The 13,170-nt window shown below is 55.8% G+C and overlaps 1 protein-coding gene and 1 long non-coding RNA gene across 2 annotated transcripts in view; one reads left to right on the forward strand and one right to left on the reverse strand.

The window, feature by feature from the left end:
* The window catches only part of LOC145527776 (uncharacterized), a 681,763-nt gene that overhangs the window by 480,285 nt on the left and 188,308 nt on the right, over positions 1-13,170 (forward strand). Inside the window, exons 63-64 of the long non-coding RNA XR_014069857.1 lie at positions 741-852; positions 8,369-8,480. This is a non-coding gene — a long non-coding RNA (uncharacterized LOC145527776). The remainder of the gene's footprint in view (positions 1-740; positions 853-8,368; positions 8,481-13,170) is intronic.
* Positions 1,648-4,689, reverse strand: LOC145527741 (uncharacterized). The gene is made up of 3 exons (XM_081545808.1): positions 4,491-4,689; positions 3,779-4,091; positions 1,648-3,521 (listed from the first exon to the last, which is right to left on the reverse strand). Exons 1-3 carry the CDS (start codon positions 4,623-4,625, stop codon positions 2,899-2,901), a joined length of 1,071 nt encoding a protein of 356 aa, XP_081401934.1. The 5' UTR covers positions 4,626-4,689; the 3' UTR covers positions 1,648-2,898.

Here is a 13,170-nt window from a genome sequence, read left to right on the forward strand (position 1 = left end):
TTAGTCTCTCAGGAGCCTCTGAGCCCTTGCCTTTGGATCACCCAGGGTGGGCATTTACTGGGACAGAAAAAATTGCCCTGAATTCCATGGACGGAAGAGCCTGGCTGTGTAGAGTTCGTGAGTTGCCGTGAATCAGACACAACTGAGGACACAAAAATTCAATAGATTAAAACACTTTTTGGGGGTTGGGGGGAGTGAAAGAGGGTGATGTGGGTTTTTTTGTCTTATATAACAGCCAAGGGAAATCTAGTTTAAACCTAAATTCACATAGATGGGAAAGGTATATCTCTCCGTCACCCTATTTAAAAAAAAAAAAAACCTACTAAACTTTTCTGAAAGTTTATTTAGTAGCTTCCTTGAGCAGTTTACTGTGGAGCATTTTTTTTTTTTTTCTGTGACATTGGCCTCATTAAAAAGTACGGTTTGCCTTTACTGGATAATTTTGTTCATTGGTTTCTTAGGGAACCTTGGTAATATTTGAGTTTCCTGGGGAGTATGGTCACATGACCTGGCCCTGGCCAATCGGTGCGTTCCACCTCCCTGGCCACTGTGATTGGCTCCGGGCTGGGGCAGTGCCCAATCGGGGCCCAGGGCCGGGCCTCCCGTTGGAAACCAGGGGAAGACGAGCTCTCGTCCTGCTGGGGTAGGGGAAGGGGTGGGGCCGGGGCAGGTCAGGCTCCAGCAGTGGGAGGGGCTTGAGGTCCGCCTGCGGCAGTTGGTGACGTTCCTGCTCCCCTCAGGGCAGAGCCGCCGGCCTGAGAATGAGGGCGCTGCTGAGCCCAGGGCCTGGGATGGCCCGTTGCTGCTGTGGTCCCAGAGCTCCACCCGAGACCTGAGGGAAGCCGTCTGCCCGTGAGTCCTCTCCCACTTTTCTGTCAGCTTGTTTGAAGCATGCTGGGTTTTCTGCCCAGCTGGCTAAGGGGAGTCCCTGGAAATGCAAGGGTGTGGGTTTTGGCAGACTTCAGGGAAGACATGCCAGATGAGCCTGGGAGACTCCAGGTTAATCTGGATTCAGGAGATATCTCTTCGGGCCAGCTAGTAATTGTAGGATAAGCCTAATGAGCCTTCAGAGGATGAAGAGAGTAACGTGCCAAGGTAGCAATCGATGTCCTCATTCGAGAGGATGAAGCTGGTGCTCAGAGAAGGGGGGAACTTGGCCACAGCAAGGAGGTGTGCACCCAGACAGGACCCCCCAGATCCGGCCATTGGAGCTCAGGGAGGCCACTGGTGTGGCTTGTCCCTGTGGCAGGGGCCGAGGCAGGCAGCCCACCCTGATTCCTGCGGGGGTCTGACTTGGGAAGTGCCATCTGGTAGCTTTGAGACTCACCAAACCAAATTGCACTGGAGAGAGGAGGGACACCTTCCTTCATCCACCCCCCACCCCCGCCGGATTCCCACATACCCTGACCCCTTTCTCTTGATTTCGGAGCCATTTCCAGAGTCCCGCTCATATGACCTCATTCGAAGTGCACTGTGGACGAGCTGCCATCTGCAGCTGCTACCACAGCAGCCAAGGGCTTTAGCTCCCGACTACCTCCCTTCCTTTGGAACTTGGGGGCCCTCTACTCCCCACTTGCACACCACAGACCTTTGCTGAGGATTGTGGGGACCCTCACTCAGTTTGCAGCACGTTGTAGCCATCCCTGTCCTCCCTTGAAACTCAGCTTGTGAGCTCCTTTGGAGCAGCGTGGCCCACCTGGCTGCAACGGAAGACACAGCTGACAGTGAAACAACAGCTTAGATCTGAGAGCCGGAAAGCTCTGTCAAAAGGGACCTCCCTCTTCACACCGTAGAGGCTGTAGGAGCCGCCAGGCTTTCGGAACCAGTGCTGGGGCCAAAATGACTCCACAGCTGTTTTCCTTCCTGGGGAGGGTTCTGGCTCGAGCGGGAATGGCTCAAGTCTCCTAAGGTTCTGAAAGCCCACTGTGTGCAGATTCACGGTACACAGAGAGGAAAAGGTGGAGTCCTACCCTGGAGGTGGTCACAGCTCACGGATGAGCCAGGCAGGCAGGCAGGCAGGGCATGAGAACACCTGAGCTGCCTTCATGAGTGAACGGTGTGGGGGCAGAGGAAGAGAAGCCGGTCTGCTCCCTCGTGTGGTGCCCAGGGCAGGTTGTCCCCAGAGGAAACCCTTACGACGGTGAGGACTATCACTGCTGTTTCCCAAGGGGTTCCGTCGGTGCGTGTCTTCCCCGGAGCGGTCAGGCCGTCTCTCAAGTACACTGGCCATGGGCATTGCCTCTCCTTGGAACTTCCCATGTGTTTCTCTTTTTTATGGAACAGTGATTTTCTAGAGTGGTTCTGGGCCACAAGGATGTTGGGTCATTTTCTAGCCTTCTGTCATGAAGAACGCTTTCCTGGGCATGGGGGTGGTTTGTTGTTCCAGCTCCCTTTCTTGGCTTCTTTTGGGAGCTGGTGCAACAAGAGGAGCTCAGCCTCTGCCTTCTGGCTGAGATGTCACCCTTCAAACAGCAATGCCTGCCTGGAGATAATGATGGCAGTTGCCAAAAGGGCTTCGTTTGGCACATGGTATCTTGAAAGGACGTACACCGTCCTTTCAGCTATCAAAGGCTAGTTCAAATGACATAAAAATGAGAACTCTCCAATGGAGTCTTACAGTAGGTGGAGAGTCCGAAAAACACTCCTTCAGTCATTTCACTGAGAGTCATTGATTGGGGACACCAAGAATATAGGAAGGAATGCAGAAAGAAAAGATGAAATTGTGTTCAGGATCGGGGGGAGGGATGAACAGGGCGTGCTTGCCTTGAATCCAGGCTTTGTTGGGGGGTGGGGCATAAAGATCGAACGGGTCTGAAACTACAAAGTGGTGATGGTAACACAGTATCACCAGAGTTACACAACAGTGATCCCAGATTGCAACAATGATGAAAAAGTTTACTAATCCCAACTTAACCAACAAAAATACAGGAAACCATACAAAAAATAAAACATCACCAGAAAGGTGGAAACAAACCAAATGCAAAGCAGTTCAGGGGAAAGGAACTCCATGTCCCCTGGGGGCAGACCGAGTTGCCGGCATCCACGGTGAGCAGACAGGGATGGAGGCTGCAGAGCCGACCGCTCCCCTGGACGTGGTGTTTCCGGCAAGGGCTCTGGGTCTCTGTCCAGAGCGGGGGCTCTTTCTCCCTGCAGGGCTGGGTGAGTGATCGTGGGCATCTGGGTGTTGCGCGGGAGCCAGGGCAGGCTCTCCCTGCCGAGGCGGTGACTCCTCCTCTGCCTCGGGTTCTCTTGCCAAAGCCCGAGCAGGTAGAGGTGCACGTGGAGGTGGAGGTTCTCGCTGAGGGGGTGGGACATCAGTGCCTGGGGCTGGGGGTCCTGCAGGCACGGAGATCCGATCTGCCCGGTGTGCTGGCCAGTACCCTGCTGGCCTGGTGTCTCTGCGAGGGCAAGTCTCGGTTCTCCATCTGCCCTCGGTGGATCCCTGGGTCCTGCACCTGGAGCCACCACCTCTTTAGGGACAGGTCTGGGAAGTGGAGCCTGGTTCCAGTTGGAGGCCAGTGCTAGAGTTGGGGGAGAAGCAAGGTTTGCCCACAGGCCAGCCTTGGCATGTGCGTACCCCGGGACAGAAACCTTCCAAGAGGTTCCCAAAGAATACCCAGCATCAGATGTCTTTTGGGACTGAAGTGTGCAAGATGGGGGGCGGGGGGTGTGAGGCCAGCGCTTGCTGCAGGCCCAGCAGCAGCTTTCGGGGACTCGTCCCTGTGTAGCTCAGCACCCCTCCCCACACACTCCCGTGCACCAGCCCCAGCGTCCTCACCTCTGTGCTCTGGCGTGCTGGGCTCCAGGTCCTCCTGGTGCCTCAGAGGCCGGGGTTCTCTGGACTCTGGGTCGGAGCCGGGTGTGCTGAGCTCCGTGGCAGCCTCAGACTGGGCCGCCGGCTGTATCCTGGGCGGTGTCTCGGCAGCAGGCCTTCCCCACCTCCGCGTCTCCCCCGGTGGGGCTGATGCCTCCGTGGGCACGCTGACCTGGAGCCTGCACTGGGCCTCACGGGCGGGCGGGTGGTGCTCCGACCCCTCCCTCTGGGAGCTGGATGGGGTGTCCCCGTCCTCGGCCTCATCACGTGGGAAGCTCTGCAACGACAGTGACCGTCAGCCAGCCATGCTGGGAGTTTTCCGAGCTGGGCCTGGCCAGTGGAGCCGCTGCTTCTGCCTGCTCGAACTTCTCTTCCCAGAAGGGTCAGAGACGTGTGTCTGCTCAGATCCCCACCCGGGAGGAAAGAGACCCATCTGAGGGTGTGAGGTCAGCCTGGCGGGCCGGCGCTGCCCACACTCTCCCCATCCCGCCCAGCCTGCTCTCCCCTGGGGTGTGGACACAACTTGTCCACAGGCTTCTGACCCCACATCCGCCTGGGCTTCCTTGAGGGGGACACACCCCGAGAAACCCACATCCCCACACACAGGCAAAGGACCCGGTGTTTCCGGGTGGCATGGGAGAGGTGGCCTGGCCCGGCCTGGGGCTCCCCGTGTTACCTTTCTGTTTCTCCGGGCAAAGGGCCAGAGGCCTCTCGGGGTTGTCCTGAGCGAACGTCGACAGGGTGCCCACGCACACTGCCTGTGAGCTCTCCTGAGGCCCCGGCCTCTGGGCAGGGGCAAACAGCAGAACATCTTGGCAGCAAGTGATCTGGCTGGGGGCTCCTCTCCGCTCTGGAGGCCTGGATACCCGGATTGCGGGTTCTGTTGGGTTCTGTTGCCGGCAGGTGACATCATTTCCTGGGGTTTGTGCTGAGGTCCCTTCCCCAAAACTTCCCAAGGGAATCTCTGGGTTTCTGACTGCTCGATCACCCCCCTTAGGCCATGTGCAGGCACAGTGACACCCACACGGCCCAGCCCACAGCCCTGGGGAGGCCTGGGTTCAGCCAGGGCCTGAGCTCCGAGGACCATGCTGCTCTCAGACCAGGCTCCTTCTTCTCATAAGTGGTGTGGCCCTTGACAACCATATGCCCCTCAGGGTTTCCCCAGTCTCTCCATCTGCAGAGTGGGGGTCATTCTCCCATCTGCTTCCTAGGCCTGTCGGCCTACGAGCAGCTCCATGCCTTTCCACCTGGGGCCGATATCACGTGGAGCTCGTGCGCTGAGACTTCAGAAAGAAAGATTCCATCCAGGGCTGACACAGCACAGAATGGGGCAGAACGAGGCCTGGATGCGCCGTGGTACCCAGGAAAAGGCACTCCCCCTCCTGACTGTTTTGAGACCCCGCATCCAAGTTGGAGGACCAAAAGGAAGACTCGAAGGTCTCCCTCTCTTATAGAAAAGAGTAGCCAACTTTCTGGTCCTCTGTTTCCATTGAGATTCTGTTCAACTGTCCCAGCTCGGCTTCTGCGGGTGGCTGAGCTTCTAATGGCTCCCTGCGTTCTTGTCTTTTCCTCTCCAAACCTTCCGTCCTTTTCCCCCTTCTGGGGTGGAAGGGCGCTGTCATTGCTTCTACCTTCGAGACAGATTGAGGAAAAGTCTGGACCATCGACTCCTTTCCTCTCTTTGGTTCCGTGTCTCTCTCTGGCTGTGTCCCTCTCTTTTCCTTTCTCAATTCCGTCTGTGTCTTCCTCTTTCTCTCTCGTGTGTGGATGGATGGATGGATGCTAGGGATGCCCATGTATATGATTAGATGAGGGTTATGTTTTAGGGATAGGTTAGAGGGAGAGAAAGGCTTTAGGTCAGAGTTGGTCATGGGGGAAGGGTCAAGGGTGGTGGTGGTGTTTCTTGGAATCTGAGTGCTGTGCATTCTTCGTCTCTTTCCATATGAACCCCTTCTCAGATACACCACTTGCAAGGAGTCTCTCGTGTTCCGTTTCCTATCTTTTGCATTTGTGAATGCTTAGCTTCTCTGTTGTGAAGAGGTTCCATTGGATGGAAACCCAGTGGTGTACTTCGTTTACCTCTTTCCCTTACTTGAAGAGACCCATTTCGACCTCCGCCCAGCAAATGGCAAGGAGACTCTGATGTTAAGGAGCCTTTGACCTACGCTTCTTTCTAGCTATCTCATGACATCAGTCTTTAGGGTGAGGTTTTTCCCCGATATTGAGGTGGTATGAGATCAAAACCAATAGCGTTCTTCAGATGTAGCTGTCTGGTTTTCCCATGGACATTGATTGAAGAGGCTTTCTTGTTCCCATTTGGATATTCTCCCCGTCTGTGTCAGAGATGAGTTGACCATGGATGCTGGGGTTTGTTTCTGGACCCTCAACTTTATTCCATCGATCTGGATCTGTGTGTGTTGTTGTATTCCCAATAGCATACTGTCCTGCTGCTGCTGCTGCGGCTAAGTCACTTCAGTCGTGTCTGACTCTGCATGACCCCATGGCCTGCAGCCTACCAGGCTCCTCCGTCCAGGACATTTTCCAGGCAAGAGTACTGGAGTGGGTCGCCATTGCCTTCTCCGATACTCTCCTGAGGATCCTAGTTTGGTCGTCTAATTTCCTTTCACACAACCTTGGATGTCCGTATCGGGGCTTTTTCGTCGGATTGTATTGACAATGTAGGCTCTTTTCTGTTTCCGTACCCCTTTTGCAATTCTTTGTTCCGTGCGAAAATGCATTGGCTTTTTGGGAGGAATAGCATGGAAGCTGTGGATTGCCATGTGGGGCTGTGACATGATTTTCCCAATAGGAATTCTTTCAAGCCCTGAGCACAGCTTCTCTTTCCAGTGATTGGTGTGGGCTTGATCTTCCTCCTTCCATCTCTCGCCGTTTTGTGAGAACAGGTCCATCCTTCCCTTCTGGGGTAGATGGACTCGTGGGTATCACTTCAGTGAATGGCATTGGCAGTGGGGGTGATAATTCCCTTCTCATTGGAAGACTTTGCTGTGAGTATTAGAAATGCAAGTGACTTCTCTTCCCCTTCCTCCCTGTCCATGTCTCAGAGCCACCGGGAAACAGAGGCCTCATCCACGGTCACACAGGCCTGAGGGGGTGCAACTAGACTGTCGTTTCTTCAGGCCCTCAGTGCTGGACATCATCCGGGATACTCTGTGTGTGGCTTCCTCCGTCTGGTGTCCCTTCAGACCTTTCCCTAATTTTCACAGGCTTGTTGTGTTGGCGTTCTTTGTCTGTTTGGAGACACATCCTTGATAAGCTTTGTGTTTCCACTCATTCGTCTCGCGATGTATGACCTGTCTTTTGCTTTTGTCATGAGGTCTTTCCCACAGTAGATATCTTTGATTTTGCAAAGTCCACTGTATTCTCTGGGTTTTTTTTGTGGACTGCCTTTTAGTTTTGTGTGTGAAGACTCAAAGCACGTGTCCGGTTTCTGCTCATTGTTCTTCTAGATTTGTGACAAGTTTTCATGGAAAGTTTGTCTAGGGATAACTGGAAGTGAACTCGGTGTAAGGTGTCAAGTCTCCATCTCCATTCATGTCATCCCCTGCAGTTTCCAATTCCCTGTTCCTGAGTGGTTTTGGAGACCTTGTGGGAAGGTTGGTTGCATTGGAGTTTGCATTTCCACCTTGATTCGATTCACACTGTTCTGCCCTCAGGGACACTGTCAAGGGGGAGTGAGGAGCAGCCTGCACTTCCAGCAGTGACCACACGGTGGGGCGAGTGCTGCTCTCCCCTCTGGGAGCCCCAGGCCACAGGCATCCCAGTCAGGAGCCAGCTCTGTGCTCAGCTGAAAGGAGTTAGTTAGTCTCTCAGGAGCCTCTGAGCCCTTGCCTTTGGATCACCCAGGGTGGGCATTTACTGGGACAGAAAAAATTGCCCTGAATTCCATGGACGGAAGAGCCTGGCTGTGTAGAGTTCGTGAGTTGCCGTGAATCAGACACAACTGAGGACACAAAAATTCAATAGATTAAAACACTTTTTGGGGGTGGGGGGAGTGAAAGAGGGTGATGTGGGTTTTTTTGTCTTATATAACAGCCAAGGGAAATCTAGTTTAAACCTAAATTCACATAGACGGGAAAGGTATATCTCTCCGTCACCCTATTTAAAAAAAAAAACCTACTAAACTTTTCTGAAAGTTTATTTAGTAGCTTCCTTGAGCAGTTTACTGTGGAGCATTTTTTTTTTTTTCTGTGACATTGGCCTCATTAAAAAGTACGGTTTGCCTTTACTGGATAATTTTGTTCATTGGTTTCTTAGGGAACCTTGGTAATATTTGAGTTTCCTGGGGAGTATGGTCACATGACCTGGCCCTGGCCAATCGGTGCGTTCCACCTCCCTGGCCACTGTGATTGGCTCCGGGCTGGGGCAGTGCCCAATCGGGGCCCAGGGCCGGGCCTCCCGTTGGAAACCAGGGGAAGACGAGCTCTCGTCCTGCTGGGGTAGGGGAAGGGGTGGGGCCGGGGCAGGTCAGGCTCCAGCAGTGGGAGGGGCTTGAGGTCCGCCTGCGGCAGTTGGTGACGTTCCTGCTCCCCTCAGGGCAGAGCCGCCGGCCTGAGAATGAGGGCGCTGCTGAGCCCAGGGCCTGGGATGGCCCGTTGCTGCTGTGGTCCCAGAGCTCCACCCGAGACCTGAGGGAAGCCGTCTGCCCGTGAGTCCTCTCCCACTTTTCTGTCAGCTTGTTTGAAGCATGCTGGGTTTTCTGCCCAGCTGGCTAAGGGGAGTCCCTGGAAATGCAAGGGTGTGGGTTTTGGCAGACTTCAGGGAAGACATGCCAGATGAGCCTGGGAGACTCCAGCTTAAGCTGGATTCAGGAGATATCTCTTCGGGCCAGCTAGTAATTGTAGGATAAGCCTAATGAGCCTTCAGAGGATGAAGAGAGTAACGTGCCAAGGTAGCAATCGATGTCCTCATTCGAGAGGATGAAGCTGGTGCTCAGAGAAGGGGGGAACATGGCCACAGCAAGGAGGTGTGCACCCAGACAGGACCCCCCAGATCCGGCCATTGGAGCTCAGGGAGGCCACTGGTGTGGCTTGTCCCTGTGGCAGGGGCCGAGGCAGGCAGCCCACCCTGATTCCTGCGGGGGCCTGACTTGGGAAGTGCCATCTGGTAGCTTTGAGACTCACCAAACCAAATTGCACTGGAGAGAGGAGGGACACCTTCCTTCATCCACCCCCCACCCCCGCCGGATTCCCACATACCCTGACCCCTTTCTCTTGATTTCGGAGCCATTTCCAGAGTCCCGCTCATATGACCTCATTCGAAGTGCGCTGTGGACGAGCTGCCATCTGCAGCTGCTACCACAGCAGCCAAGGGCTTTAGCTCCCGACTACCTCCCTTCCTTTGGAACTTGGGGGCCCTCTACTCCCCACTTGCACACCACAGACCTTTGCTGAGGATTGTGGGGACCCTCACTCAGTTTGCAGCACGTTGTAGCCATCCCTGTCCTCCCTTGAAACTCAGCTTGTGAGCTCCTTTGGAGCAGCGTGGCCCACCTGGCTGCAACGGAAGACACAGCTGACAGTGAAACAACAGCTTAGATCTGAGAGCCGGAAAGCTCTGTCAAAAGGGACCTCCCTCTTCACACCGTAGAGGCTGTAGGAGCCGCCAGGCTTTCGGAACCAGTGCTGGGGCCAAAATGACTCCACAGCTGTTTTCCTTCCTGGGGAGGGTTCTGGCTCGAGCGGGAATGGCTCAAGTCTCCTAAGGTTCTGAAAGCCCACTGTGTGCAGATTCACGGTACACAGAGAGGAAAAGGTGGAGTCCTACCCTGGAGGTGGTCACAGCTCACGGATGAGCCAGGCAGGCAGGCAGGCAGGGCATGAGAACACCTGAGCTGCCTTCATGAGTGAACGGTGTGGGGGCAGAGGAAGAGAAGCCGGTCTGCTCCCTCGTGTGGTGCCCAGGGCAGGTTGTCCCCAGAGGAAACCCTTACGACGGTGAGGACTATCACTGCTGTTTCCCAAGGGGTTCCGTCGGTGCGTGTCTTCCCCGGAGCGGTCAGGCCGTCTCTCAAGTACACTGGCCATGGGCATTGCCTCTCCTTGGAACTTCCCATGTGTTTCTCTTTTTTATGGAACAGTGATTTTCTAGAGTGGTTCTGGGCCACAAGGATGTTGGGTCATTTTCTAGCCTTCTGTCATGAAGAACGCTTTCCTGGGCATGGGGGTGGTTTGTTGTTCCAGCTCCCTTTCTTGGCTTCTTTTGGGAGCTGGTGCAACAAGAGGAGCTCAGCCTCTGCCTTCTGGCTGAGATGTCACCCTTCAAACAGCAATGCCTGCCTGGAGATAATGATGGCAGTTGCCAAAAGGGCTTCGTTTGGCACATGGTATCTTGAAAGGACGTACACCGTCCTTTCAGCTATCAAAGGCTAGTTCAAATGACATAAAAATGAGAACTCTCCAATGGAGTCTTACAATAGGTGGAGAGTCCGAAAAACACTCCTTCAGTCATTTCACTGAGAGTCATTGTTTGGGGACACCAAGAATATGGGAAGGAATGCAGAAAGAAAAGATGAAATTGTGTTCAGGATCGGGGGGAGGGATGAACAGGGCGTGCTTGCCTTGAATCCAGGCTTTGTTGGGGGGTGGGGCATAAAGATCGAACGGGTCTGAAACTACAAAGTGGTGATGGTAACACAGTATCACCAGAGTTACACAACAGTGATCCCAGATTGCAACAATGATGAAAAAGTTTACTAATCCCAACTTAAAAAACAAAAATACAGGAAACCATACAAAAAATAAAACATCACCAGAAAGGTGGAAAGAAACCAAATGCAAAGCAGTTCAGGGGAAAGGAACTCCATGTCCCCTGGGGGCAGACCGAGTTGCCGGCATCCACGGTGAGCAGACAGGGATGGAGGCTGCAGAGCCGACCGCTCCCCTGGACGTGGTGTTTCCGGCAAGGGCTCTGGGTCTCTGTCCAGAGCGGGGGCTCTTTCTCCCTGCAGGGCTGGGTGAGTGATCGTGGGCATCTGGGTGTTGCGCGGGAGCCAGGGCAGGCTCTCCCTGCCGAGGCGGTGACTCCTCCTCTGCCTCGGGTTCTCTTGCCAAAGCCCGAGCAGGTAGAGGTGCACGTGGAGGTGGAGGTTCTCGCTGAGGGGGTGGGACATCAGTGCCTGGGGCTGGGGGTCCTGCAGGCACGGAGATCCGATCTGCCCGGTGTGCTGGCCAGTACCCAGCTGGCCTGGTGTCTCTGCGAGGGCAAGTCTCGGTTCTCCATCTGCCCTCGGTGGATCCCTGGGTCCTGCACCTGGAGCCACCACCTCTTTAGGGACAGGTCTGGGAAGTGGAGCCTGGTTCCAGTTGGAGGCCAGTGCTAGAGTTGGGGGAGAAGCAAAGTTTGCCCACAGGCCAGCCTTGGCATGTGCGTACCCCGGGACAGAAACCTTCCAAGAGGTTCCCAAAGAATACCCAGCATCAGATGTCTTTTGGGACTGAAGTGTGCAAGATGGGGGGCGGGGGGTGTGAGGCCAGCGCTTGCTGCAGGCCCAGCAGCAGCTTTCGGGGACTCGTCCCTGTGTAGCTCAGCACCCCTCCCCACACACTCCCGTGCACCAGCCCCAGCGTCCTCACCTCTGTGCTCTGGCGTGCTGGGCTCCAGGTCCTCCTGGTGCCTCAGAGGCCAGGGTTCTCTGGACTCTGGGTCGGAGCCGGGTGTGCTGAGCTCCGTGGCAGCCTCAGACTGGGCCGCCGGCTGTATCCTGGGCGGTGTCTCGGCAGCAGGCCTTCCCCACCTCCGCGTCTCCCCCGGTGGGGCTGATGCCTCCGTGGGCACGCTGACCTGGAGCCTGCACTGGGCCTCACGGGCGAGCGGGTGGTGCTCCGACCCCTCCCTCTGGGAGCTGGATGGGGTGTCCCCGTCCTCGGCCTCATCACGTGGGAAGCTCTGCAACGACAGTGACCGTCAGCCAGCCATGCTGGGAGTTTTCCGAGCTGGGCCTGGCCAGTGGAGCCGCTGCTTCTGCCTGCTCGAACTTCTCTTCCCAGAAGGGTCAGAGACGTGTGTCTGCTCAGATCCCCACCCGGGAGGAAAGAGACCCATCTGAGGGTGTGAGGTCAGCCTGGTGGGCCGGCGCTGCCCACACTCTCCCCATCCCGCCCAGCCTGCTCTCCCCTGGGGTGTGGACACAACTTGTCCACAGGCTTCTGACCCCACATCCGCCTGGGCTTCCTTGAGGGGGACACAGCCCGAGAAACCCGCATCCCCACACACAGGCAAAGGACCCGGTGTTTCCGGGTGGCATGGGAGAGGTGGCCTGGCCCGGCCTGGGGCTCCCCGTGTTACCTTTCTGTTTCTCCGGGCAAAGGGCCAGAGGCCTCTCGGGGGTGTCCTGAGCCAACGTCGACAGGGTGCCCACGCACACTGCCTGTGAGCTCTCCTGAGGCCCCGGCCTCTGGGCAGGGGCAAACAGCAGAACATCTTGGCAGCAAGTGATCCTGCTGGGGGCTCCTCTCCGCTCTGGAGGCCTGGATACCCGGATTGCGGGTTCTGTTGGGTTCTGTTGCCGGCAGGTGACATCATCTCCTGGGGTTCGTGCTGAGGTCCCTTCCCCAAAACTTCCCAAGGGAATCTCTGGGTTTCTGACTGCTCGATCACCCCCCTTAGGCCATGTGCAGGCACAGTGACACCCACACGGCCCAGCCCACAGCCCTGGGGAGGCCTGGGTTCAGCCAGGGCCTGAGCTCCGAGGACCATGCTGCTCTCAGACCAGGCTCCTTCTTCTCATAAGTGGTGTGGCCCTTGACAACCATATGCCCCTCAGGGTTTCCCCAGTCTCTCCATCTGCAGAGTGGGGGTCATTCTCCCATCTGCTTCCTAGGCCTGTCGGCCTACGAGCAGCTCCATGCCTTTCCACCTGGGGCCGATATCACGTGGAGCTCGTGCGCTGAGACTTCAGAAAGAAAGATTCCATCCAGGGCTGGCACAGCACAGAATGGGGCAGAACGAGGCCTGGATGCGCCGTGGTCCCCAGGAAAAGGCACTCCCCCTCCTGACTGTTTTGAGACCCCGCATCCAAGTTGGAGGACCGAAAGGAAGACTCGAAGGTCTCCCTCTCTTATAGAAAAGAGTAGCCAACTTTCTGGTCCTCTGTTTCCATTGAGATTCTGTTGAAGTGTCCCAGCTCGGCTTCTGCGGGTGGCTGAGCTTCTACTGGCTCCCTGCGTTCTTGTCTTTTCCTCTCCAAACCTTCCGTCCTTTTCCCCCTTCTGGGGTGGAAGGGCGCTGTCATTGCTTCTACCTTCGAGACAGATTGAGGAAAAGTCTGGACCATCGACTCCTTTCCTCTCTTTGGTTCCGTGTCTCTCTCTGGCTGTGTCCCTCTCTTTTCCTTTCTC

The sequence above is a fragment of the Giraffa tippelskirchi genome, chromosome 11 (assembly GCF_054371585.1).
Source record: "Giraffa tippelskirchi isolate mGirTip1 chromosome 11, T2T-mGirTip1v1.2.pri, whole genome shotgun sequence".
Taxonomy (NCBI): Eukaryota; Metazoa; Chordata; class Mammalia; order Artiodactyla; family Giraffidae; genus Giraffa; species Giraffa tippelskirchi.

Bases quoted from the DNA above. Each gene is read 5' to 3' on its own strand.
- LOC145527741 (XM_081545808.1), bottom strand. From the start codon at position 4,625: ATGTTCTGCTGTTTGCCCCTGCCCAGAGGCCGGGGCCTCAGGAGAGCT. The intron at 4,092-4,490 runs GTAACACGGGGA...CTGTCGTTGCAG, and splicing joins TTGCCCGGAGAAACAGAAAG to AGCTTCCCACGTGATGAGGC. The intron at 3,522-3,778 runs GTGAGGACGCTG...CCCCAACTCTAG, and splicing joins CAGCACGCCAGAGCACAGAG to CACTGGCCTCCAACTGGAAC.